Genomic DNA, 11,351 nt, shown 5'->3' on the forward strand with positions numbered 1-11,351 from the left:
CTTCACAGTTTCCTATGGATAAGTGAAAATAAGTACTTGCATGTTGGCTGTTTCCTGATGCCATTCACATACTCACTTCTGCTGTGTAACGCTTTGTGTAATTCCAGTAGGATGAAATATACCCATGGATGTTATTCTGTCATTTCTGCAAAAATCCCAGTGAGGTGATGTGTAGTTAATAAGTCATTGGCTTCTCTGTGTCAAGGTAACAAGAGAAGTTTCCTTGACTGCGGAGGGTTTCATGCCGGAGGGTGGAAGTGGCTGCATTGTGGGTATCGAAGATCTCCCAGAACAGGAGTGCGTGTGTGTTGCTACAGCAGCTGGAGACATCCTACTGTGCAATCTCAGCACGAAGCAGGTAACATGGCAGGAAAGACGCGACAAAGGCATTTTAAAGGAAAGGATGACACTTTTAATTTCTTCAGGGGGCAGTTGTATGTTTATTACATACTGAGCTGTGGCTAGTCTCCCTTTTCTGGGCAGATGAGCTAATTTTTGTGGGAGCCTTAAGGATTAAGGACAGAATATACACTCTCTAAAAGAACCGGAATTGAAACGGTGGCTTGCCTCCCACAGCCCTATTCCTGTATGTTTGCTCAGGAAACTGTTGGCACACACCCAGCACGGGATCCACTGGACAGTCTTACAGAAATAGGATATTGCTGACACTAGCTACAGAATAAAGTAATCCATTCACAGCTCACAGTGTAGCTACCTTTTTATTATTATCAGTCAATACAGAACATCATGCTGACATGACTTAACTGAAGAGAGGAGAAAGTGTTGTGTGTTGTGATTTGGAGAACGTTTGGAATGAAAAACCCTAGAAAACACTAAAGGGAAACCAAAATATCTTAGCTGAGTAGATATGGCAGGAACTGAGATACTTGCTTTGTCAGATTTCTACAGTCTTCAGCAAGACACTTAAACACCACAGGAGCACCCTCTGAAATCTGCATCAGCTCCCACAATACCAGCCCAACAGTGCAGGTGTAGGTAGGCATGTGGTCTGTCTGGGTTAGCTGTCAGGTTGTCGTTATTTGCAGCTCACCTGTTTTGGTTCTTGCTTGGGTTTGATTTGCAGGTACCACTTAAATACACAGTCAGCTGTATCTGAAAAATGTGTCCCATATTGCAACTTAAAACATATCATAAGGGAGTAGAGATTAACAAAAGATGTGGTACATGAGACTTTTCTTACACTGATATATGGGACAGAGTTGAGGTTTAACTTCAGATCCTTTATTTCAAAGCTTTTTGGCTTACTGTCTCAATTTTAAAGTTGTGTTCTTTTGGTGCAGTCTGGGCACCAAGAAGGAAGTCTTGAAGGTTACTCTGCTTGTTCTGAAACGTTTTGCATGTGGGTGATGGTTACTCTGCCCACTGGTGCCCAGTCGCACTTTGTTTACCTGAAAAGATTGTGGCAGCCAAGCCTAATTCCTTGAATGGCATCATCTTGCTGTTTATCACAATTGTTCTGTTCCATGCCTTTTGCAAATCAGGATAACAGTGCATGACAGCAGTTCTCTGCCCACTACTATTGCTTATATACTCATGATGGTCCAGTAAAACTGGCCCAGTTTTCATAAACCTTGAAGTTAGTACAGCTATATACAATTGTCAAGTTCAGCATGCACAAGTTGGTCAGAGTTTTAATGGATATAGTGTCCCTTAACTGCATGTTGGAATTCTCTAGGTAAGAACCATTATGCCTGTGTTTTGTGACTTCAGTATGTTTAACAATGTAACCATAGACCCGATCAGGCAATATTGGTATTAACACTATATGTGGTCACATAAGACTGAGAGCAGAATGAAGCTCTTATTTATTAAAACTATCTATGGTAGAAAATCTTAATCTCTAGATTATCTGGGCTCTCATATATAAACATTCTGGAACCATCTTTTGTTAGAAATGTTTCTTTTGTTTCGTTCAACACAAAGGGTAAAGTAAGACTTGTGAATTTTCTAAGTAGGAGAGGATTTCCCTGCTTTGGTGACTGATTGCTTTTGTGCTGGGATGGTGCTACACTGATGTTCCTGCACTTCTGTGATCTTATTTTGGTCTTGCAGGTGGAATGTGTTGGAAGTGTGGACAGCGGTCTGAGTACCATGAGCTGGAGTCCTGACCAAGAGCTTGTTTTGCTTGCAACAGGTATCAGCAATAGCCTGTAAGCTTTCTGCCTTTAGGAGTGAAATTCACTATGGCCAAAATGTAAAACACGGTTAAGTTTAAGATAGAAGAAGCAAAATACAAAGTTATGAAATTGGAACTGAGACTTAAACTGAGAAAAAACCCCACCTGATCCTATATATGAGATTTCATTTCATGATCCGTATGAGGTGCTTTGGTGATGCAAGCGGAAGCTGGTCAGGCCCAAAAAGCTGAGTTTAATAGAGCATTAATTAGTCTTTCAGATCTTCCAAGGAAGTATATTTGATCTTGCCTCTAAAACATAAAGATACCTGCTTTCTATCCCCATTTGATTTCTTAGTAACAAAAAATGCTGCTTGTCATTTGGTAATATATGTGTCACAGGCTCAGCTTAGCTACAGATGCGTCTCACCTAGAAAATAAAGTTAACCTCAAGCAAAACAGAGTCACAGAATGCTTGAGGTTGAAAGGGAGCTCTGGAGATCACTTATTCCAACCCCCTTGCTCAAAGCAGGTTACCTGGAGCAAGTTGCTGGGAACTGTGCCCAGTCAGGTTTTGGGTATCTCCAAGGATGGAGACCCCACAACCTCTGTGGGCACCCTCTTCCTGTCTGTGACCACCCTCACGTAAAAAATTACTTTCTTATGTTTTAATGGAATTTGCTGTATTTTGGTTTCTGTCCATTGCCACTTGTGCTGTCACTTAGCACCACTAACAGTCTGGCTCTGTCTTCTTTACTGTACCCCACCTCCCACATAAGATATTTATACACACTGATGAGATTCCCCCTGAGCCTTCTCTCCAGAGCAGTCTGACTTCTCTCAGCCTTCCCTCATGTGACAGATTCTCCTTAATCATCTGTCCATCCTTTGCTGGACTCATTCTAATATGCCCTTGTCTATCTTGTACTGGGGAGCCCAAAACTGGAGCCAGCATTCCACATGTGTCTCACCAGCACAGAGTAAAGGAGAAGGATCACCTCCCTCAACCTGTTGGCAACACTCGTAATGCAGCCCAGGATGCTGTTGGCCGCCTATGCGGCAAGGGCATACTGCTGGCTCATGTTCAATTTGGTGTCCCCCAGGAAACGCAGGTCATTTTTTTGCCAAGCTGCTCTCCAGCCACTTGGCTCCCAGTCTGTCTTCGCGCCTGACATTATTTTCCGGGTGCAGGACATGGCTTTTTCCCTTGTTGAGCTTTATGAGGTTCTTGACAGCCCATCTTGCCTACATGACAAGGTCCCTGTGGATAGCAGCACAACCTTCTGGTGTACCTGCTGCTCCTCCCAGTTTTGTGTCATCCACAAACTTGCTGAGGGTCCCATCCTCCAGGTCATTAATGAAGATGTTAAACATTGGCCCTTGTGTGCCGGGGCACGCCACTGGTGACTGACCTCAAGCTGGACTTTTTGCCATTGTTAGCAAACTTTTGAGCTTGGCAGTTCAGCTGTTTTTCAGTCCACTTCGCTGTCCTTTTATCTATCCCATTCTTCATGAGTTTGTCTATAATGATGTTATGGGAGACAGTGTCAAAAGCCTTATTAGAATAAAGATAAATGACATCCACTGGTTTCCCCATATCCACAAGTTAGTCATCTCATTGTCGTATCAGGACAGTCAGACATGATTTCCCCTTCATGAATCCATGACGACTGCTCCCAATGACCTTCTTGTCCTTTATATCTCAAGAGAAAATGTTTAAGAGTGCCAGGTACTTATTTTGAAGGTGGAAAGGACTTTTTAAGGTTAGGCCAGGAAGCATGTTTTTGAAGAGAGAGACTTGAAAGTGCTCTTCTGTTCCAGTTTAAGATTTTCTGCTCTGAAGGTTGTGTTCTCTTTAGTGTCATATTACCATTAGAAATATTTCTATTTTCAAGACCGTGACAGAACAATAAGACAACACAGGAGAACATTGAGTTTTTATTTGCTGGAGATACCATTACAAATACTGTATTTAATGTCTACTCTGCAGGTCAGCAAACACTCATCATGATGACAAGGGATTTTGAACCAATTACTGAGAAGCAGATCCACCAAGATGAGTTTGGGGAAGGTAAGAGGTGCACTGAAATGAAGTTGTTCAAACTGATGTCATTGGTGTGTTGTAAGCATGTAGAAAGTAAAGAAGCTGAGCGCTTACTGGGTTCCAGAAGATATTTTAGACTGTAATGCTGCTGGGCAGCTGAAGGGGAACGCCAATATTTTACTTGTCAGTGTAAATTCAAGTAAGTTCCCTGAACTAGTGGACTTTCTGGGCTGTGTAAATTTCCTGCAGGTTTTTAGAATTAAACTTGGATGGAAGGTGTGGGTGGCTTGGAGGTATGGTTGTGTTTACCACACTCTGCAGAGTAGTGCTGTAAATCTTCCACTACAATGATTATTTCTTCTTCAGGGAAGTTTGTTGCTCTTGGCTGGGGTAAAAAGGAGACACAGTTCCATGGATCAGAGGGAAAACAGGCAGCGCATCGCAAACAGACGGTATTATACTAGTTCTCTTATGTCAGGCCTGTGCTGTCTCTGGGAAAACATGTATAAAGAAAGTTTCTGTTATTCCTGTGGTGCCAGTTTGCCACCGCCTTTCTGGTAGTTGTCTTCATAGGCTTCTTCTATTTGTTTCTGTTGTTATCTGAAATCCAGCATTTTTATCCTCCTCCTATTTCAAGACAGCAGCTGGGAGCACTTAGGACTGTTCATACAGAGCTCAAAGCAAGAAGATTTGCAAGCACTAGTGCTTGCAGAGGTAAAGCCATTCTTAAATCAGCATGACAGATTTTACTGAATGTGTGCTATATACTAAAGTGTTCATATGACCAAGAGAAATAGCATGCAGTTTGGCTGAGAGGAGCAGAAATAACAGTAGTTTGAGCTCCCAGAGGGCAAGAGTAGAAGGATTTGGGCTACTGAGCATTACCAGTCGTGAGGCAGCTCCATGTGTCTGCACGTTTTAGCTCTTTGCTCCTTTGTCCAACGCTTCCTTGTTTGGCTCTTGTTTTCTCTACGTTTTATTTGGGGAAAAGTCAGATAGCTAAAAACACTCCACTGCTGTTTTTTTCTTCTTGTGTTTAAGTTTCAAAATTAAAATTGTCCTGCTGAAACCTGGCAGGCTAGAGTGCAGAGACATGAAATGTGGCCTGTTCCAGCTTTACTGTTAGGAGGTACAGGACAAGGCTTGGCTGTATCTGGGAAAATGTGCCTAGTTTGGCAAAATTAAACCTTTGAACAGCTGCCTCTTTATGTGTATTCTGTTGAGATTTTTTTTTTCGTGTATTGTTCTGTGAAGAACCTGTTTGCCTCGAAGAACACTACTTCTCATCCCAGCTTCTGTCTGCCATACAGACTGCCTGGATGGCATGCCCTTCTCGCCTTTCTCCTTCCAAGGGGTTGTGTCTCCAGGCATCAGTCACGAACAAACCCTGATTCGCCCTTGTGTCCAGCTTATGCACAGCTGGTCTATAAGCAGAGACGCTGGTGGAAGGGAAGGGTAGTGTGTAATCACGTGAATAGACAGTCGTATGCACTTGGAGGAGCAGATTGAATTTACAGCCGATTTTAATTCTAGTATTTCCTAAAATAACATTCCTAGTAATAAATTTTTAACTTTATAGCCCTAAGATTTTTTAATGGATTGATTTCATGCCAAGGCTCTTGAAAGAGTTGGCTTAGCAATGCAGTCTGTTTAGGCAAAGACAGCAGTTGCCTTCCCAAGCTTTGATGCAACTTTCTTTTGTGTGACTTCAGGAAGTGTCACCTACTTCAGCCTGGGATGATGGCAAGCCTCGGGTGACGTGGAGAGGAGATGGGCAGTTTGTTGCAGTGAGTGCTGTCTGTCCAGAGACAGGTATGGGACCAAACTTCTTTGAAATACCAACATGTGTAAGAGGCTTCTTAAGTAGAAACTAGGCAAGGCGAGAACTGGCTGGTGTTCGTGGTCTCCTTGCCACTTAAAGCAAGGGTGAGTTGAGCTAGTTAATTGCTCTTTTCTCTGTTTTGGTGTTCTCAGGGGCATTTTATAGACACGATCTTTTGAACACTGTCTTTGCAGTTTGGTTTTCAGTCCAGTGAGAAGCCAGGAGAGGTTGCTACTGAGTAGTTACTATCTGAACTCCTTCTTTCACCAGTGTTAAATCACCACTCAAGCTCTAAGCAATCTCTGATGGGCTCCCAGTGCCAAATGGATGGGTTTCCATACCCACTCTCCCTCATGCTAGCAGTTTGGCCTTGCACACTTTTGTTTAAATACTGGTAATACTTTTCCTTAGGTTTGGCCCTAAAGCCAAAGAGGTGATGAGCACGTACATTTCTTGTAAGACTGTAATTGATGTCTTCCGTGATAAATATTACTGAGCAGTTTAAATGTATTGTTTAACATACTGAATGGCACCAAACTGCTGTGCTTTTCCACTAGTTTGGGTTTGTACTTTCAGTACTTCAGATTAGGGAGGATCTTGCATTTATATGAATATTTTAACATTTCTATGATGAAGGTGGGAGAGGGAAATGGCTATGACTGAGCTACATCAGACTGAAATTCCTACTCAGTTCCTTTAGAGCCCCTCAGTTACTATGGGAGAACTGCCTGAGACAGAATAAATTCTTACCCCTTAAGGTGTACAAGAGAAATCTTCTTTTTATTCACGTGCATCAAAATTTGGTCTCCTACCCTTATAAAATTAGAAAAGTCTCTTCCCAGTGCTTTCTTACACCTTTGTCTCATTGCTCTCTCAACCTGTAGGTGCTCGGAAGGTCCGAGTATGGAACAGAGAGCTTGTGCTGCAGTCAACAAGTGAGCCTATCTCAGGATTAGAACAAGCACTGTCCTGGAAGTGAGTAGCAAAGCAGTCTGCGTGCTGGCAGCAGAGTGTTACTTTTTATTCCCTGGTCATAGTGTTTGATCAGCATCAATTTCATTTCTCCTGTGTTTGTTTATTTTTCCCAAAACTTGAAGAAACTTCTTTCTGATCCAGCATGAGGAAGAGCAGCCCTTTAAACCCTGAAAAGCCTAATATTTGCATTATATGTGGGAAGAAGGGATAGATTCTTTGCACAGTCTCAATGTCAAGTGTTTTTGGACTCAACTGTATAAATAGGAGTATTACAAGTCCCTTTGATGGTGCTGACATTTACTTGCTCACCTGAGGGTGTCGTGAGCCCTGGAAAGTGTCTATGCTGGACCTATGACTTTGTCCAAACAGTGCTGAGGAAAACACATCCTCTGCTGCCCTTTTCTTCATGTCTCTGGAGAAAATGCGAGATGATTGGTGTTTAAAATGACAGCTAATGATTATGTGAGCAACCACTTTTCATTTGGCTCTTTTTCAAGGCCCTCTGGAAACCTGATAGCATCCACGCAAGAAAAACCCAACAGACATGATGTGATTTTCTTGGAGAAGAATGGACTTCTTCATGGGGAGTTCACCCTCCCGTTCCAGAAAGGGCAGGTCAAAGTAAGTGCTGTGTCTGGGCTTCTTCGATTAGAGTGTAATGGAGAGGAGGACTAGATCTTTTCCAGATTCGAGGAGGAAGTTTTTAACTTAACACTTAATGCTGGTCCTAATGGAAAAAGTGATCTGAAAACAGAACAACGAAGGAGCCTGTGGAGAAGATGCAATGCGCTCTGCCAGCCTGTAGTACAGAGACAAGTACAGGGGGATTGTAGCTCTGGGGTGCTTCTGGCCCCTATATACTTTCTATCAGGCAAATGCTTCAATAATGCTGTTCAGAATGTCAGCTGTTGCAAGAGTGAGGTGAAATACTCACATTATCCCAAGTAGAGAAGTGAGAAGCTACTGCTAGGCTGTTACTTCCAACTTGTGCCTTTAGATGCTGAGAGGTCTTTTGGCAGATGCTTCCTCAGTGCCAAGGAAAGCAAACACTGCTGTCGTGTTTGTGATTGTATCGTCTCTTCAGCTGCGTGGAACCGCTGTGACAGATTCTGCTTCAGGATGCTTTGCTCCAGCTGTCAGGAGCTTTGCAATAAACGCGGGCTATGTTAGTATATTAACCCATGCACCTTACAGTGTTGAAAACAAGAAGCAACTCATGGTCTTGCAAACCAATTGGGAGCATACCCACCCTACGCAGAGGCAACAATATCAGTAAGAGCCATGTTTGTTTCTGCAGGTTAATGAACTACTTTGGAATGCAGATTCTACGATCTTGGCTATATGGCTGGAAGACCTGAAGGTGGAAAACTCCAATCTAAACAGTTACGGTGAGAGCACGATGTGAGGCACGCTTGCCGCCAAATGTGGTTAGCAGTGGGTATTCCTCTGCAAGTTAGAAGACACTGGGGAGGCTTACCTACAGCTTTGAAACCACTGTGCAAGTCAGGAAGAACTGGTAGTTCAGCCCGAGCTCACACCATCTTCCAGGCTGCTGTAACTGGAAGTGGTATTAACGGAATGCTAACGGTGTGACCCCTTCGTAAAACATGGGTGCCTTCTCACAAGGGGAGCTCAAAGAATTCTGGGATTGACTCTTTTGCACGAAGTCTGTTGTTAAGTTTTCTTGTGCTGGGTGTTGTATGATACAGCCCATGAGCTGAAGGCTAGAACTATTATTTTCATTGCACTTAACCCACCCCGAGAAGAGCAGTGGTGGTGGGGAGGGTTTGAGATGGGTCTCAAGTAGTAGTCTGTAGTAACCATTTGTTTTTCTATAGTTCAGCTGTGGACCACAGGGAACTATCACTGGTACCTGAAGCAAAGTCTACATTTTGGTAGCTTGGAAGAAAATCAGTTGGTGTCGCTGCTGTGGGACCGAGAGACCCCGTATAGACTGCATGTACTCTGCCAGGGTTGGCATTACCTCTTCTATGACTGGCACTGGACCACAGACCATGGGATGGGGGAGAATAGCCAGCATGTGGCAAATGTGGCTGTCATAGATGGAGGTAAGCAGTGGGACTGCTTCGCAGCTCTAGGGTCAGAAGAGGTACCAAAGCCTTTTGGATGCAGGCTGGATGGGATTATGGTAGTTCTTCTGTTAGCTGCTGTTTCTACAAAACTGTGAGTGAGGGGAACCATGTAATTGATGGAAGCTTCAGAGGTGGTTCAATGGACTTAACTGCGAAGGGCACAGCAACTGTATTTTCCTGTAACATTGTTCCTACTTTCAGTAAAGAACCTAGCAAAAACCTCACTAACATTCGGACTGGGTTACAGCTTGGGTTTTTTTCTCTTTTCTTCCACAGATAAAGTGCTTGTCACAGCGTTCCAGCATGCTGTGGTGCCTCCACCCATGTGTACCTATGAGATCCAGCTCCAACAGGCGGTTAATCAGGTTGCATTTCACACAGATCCCAAACATAGTGGAGACATGGCTATTCTGGATGCTGATAACAAGATCTCTGTGTACAGATACGGTGAGAGCATGTTGCAGCGTGTTGTTAAAGGATACCCTCTGTCCCTGAGAGCAGTACCCTGGGGGACAAGGAGAGTGATGGTCACTTAAGCCTTTAGTAGTCAGGAGCGAGATATATCTGGTTCAACTGTGGGTTCAAGCTCAGTTCTCTCATCTCCAGTAGTTTGGGTGGTACTTTGGAGCATTTTGGTGGTGCCTTGGCTTTGTGAGAAGGCAGCTTTCAGCACTTGGCTATGTGCTTATGCCGGTAATATCCCCCTGCCTAGCTTCGGCTTGAGTAGAGTGCAGCAAGTGGTATCTTGTGTAATCTGTTCTGGTGGCATGTTGCTGATTGGCACTGGAAATGTCTGGGAATAGCTGCCTAGGGTCTATCTGAGGCACCCAGCACTTCCAAAAGCAATCCTATATACAGTGTGCTGTGAGACAAGAGACTGTTGCTGCTGTCTCTGAGTTTTGTTCTATGACATTACAAGGTACCTGTGTTCCTCAGGGTAAGTGTTAATGAGGATTAGGTGTTAGCTGTACATGTAGGGGTGATATTTTTTGACTTTTATAATAGTTCCCTGTATTATTCTATTTTCTAATATCAAAATTGTCTACATTTTGATAAGAATAAAGCTGGAAGGGGCTCTGTTGGCAGGATCTCTAAACTCTGCTATGTTCTGTGTTTGCTAGGACAGAGCACAATGAATGACCCCACTGTCAGGTTTGGCGCTGTGGGTGGAAATGGATTTAAAGCAGCTGTGGAAACACCATACCTGGATAAAACCTACAGGTAATATAGAACTAGTACAGCTGTAGTGGGGAGAAAAGGGTAGTGCCTGGCTGGATGTTTTAGAGGTTACAGCTCTGACCACTGGTCTCAAGATTTTGGAGAGGTTGTCAGGTAACATGGTTTCATCGTGCTGACCCTGTGGCTGCAACTAGTGCTAAGGATTGGGCAACACAGTGGGCAGTTTATCCTGAGAAGTGCCCTTGACTGAGGTCTTGATTTAGTGGGAGCAGTGACTGCCAGTGGCAGCACTGAGATAGCCTTTCCCGTGCCTGGTGCTCTTGGCATTGTGGTGCTGCACTTTGTGCTTCTGCTCCCGGAGCCAAAGGAATAGCTGTGCGGTGCCCAGGCCCATGATCACAGCACACTGAGCAACAGAGCTGCTTGCATGGCAGGGACAATGACAAGGTAAAAAAACCCCACCCTGCTTTATTTGTTCCTATACACAGTTGGTATGGGAGCAGTACTGCCTAGGGAAAACAAATGGGGCTCCCTGGGTCTCATCTTTCATCTCCAGCCCAGCCTGGGGAGTGGCAGGATTCATGCTTTGGGTGACTGTGTGTTTGGGCACTGGAGCCCTCCTAGCCGTGCTGGGTGTCTGAACAGCCAGGCTGTGCCTAGGAAGACTTTCACCTCTCCAGTGAGGTGACCTACTGAAATCAGGTTCTATTTGCTTCCCAGCCTCTCTTATTTTGTGACAGAGTTGATGTGGGCAGCGACAGCAATGAAGTGATGAATCCTCTGGGGCTCCGATTTCTCACCTGGCTGCCAGATAACAGCTTCCTGGTGGTTGGCCAGGGTCAGCATGCTGCTCAGTCTGTCCTTCACCATCTGACTGCAGTGCCTCACGTGGCAGGAGCTGAAGAAGAGCACCTGAATTTACGGTACTAGAGATCTGTCAGTTGTGGGTGAAGTCTGAGAGTGCCTCTGAAAAGTGCCTAGAAGGAATTAAGTCTCTCAGTAGACATGCAGCCTGGAGTCTGTGGGTTGGGGAATTTGGCTCTCTTCCTGTAGGAGAACCAAACAGCTCATGAAGCTGCCTACTGGTCAGCAGTTGCCTGT

General features: G+C 44.3%; 1 protein-coding gene across 1 annotated transcript in view; it reads left to right on the forward strand.

The window, feature by feature from the left end:
• ELP1 (elongator acetyltransferase complex subunit 1) overlaps positions 1–11,351 on the forward strand; it is a 31,938-nt gene that overhangs the window by 1,455 nt on the left and 19,132 nt on the right. The window contains 12 exon segments of the mRNA XM_075137583.1: positions 206–358; positions 2,074–2,155; positions 4,128–4,208; positions 4,548–4,633; positions 5,894–5,993; positions 6,888–6,978; positions 7,476–7,599; positions 8,276–8,366; positions 8,817–9,047; positions 9,348–9,518; positions 10,193–10,292; positions 10,991–11,173. Of these exon segments, the coding sequence (XP_074993684.1) occupies positions 206–358; positions 2,074–2,155; positions 4,128–4,208; positions 4,548–4,633; positions 5,894–5,993; positions 6,888–6,978; positions 7,476–7,599; positions 8,276–8,366; positions 8,817–9,047; positions 9,348–9,518; positions 10,193–10,292; positions 10,991–11,173 (1,493 nt within the window).

The sequence above is a fragment of the Calonectris borealis genome, chromosome Z (assembly GCF_964195595.1).
Source record: "Calonectris borealis chromosome Z, bCalBor7.hap1.2, whole genome shotgun sequence".
NCBI lineage: Eukaryota > Metazoa > Chordata > Aves > Procellariiformes > Procellariidae > Calonectris > Calonectris borealis.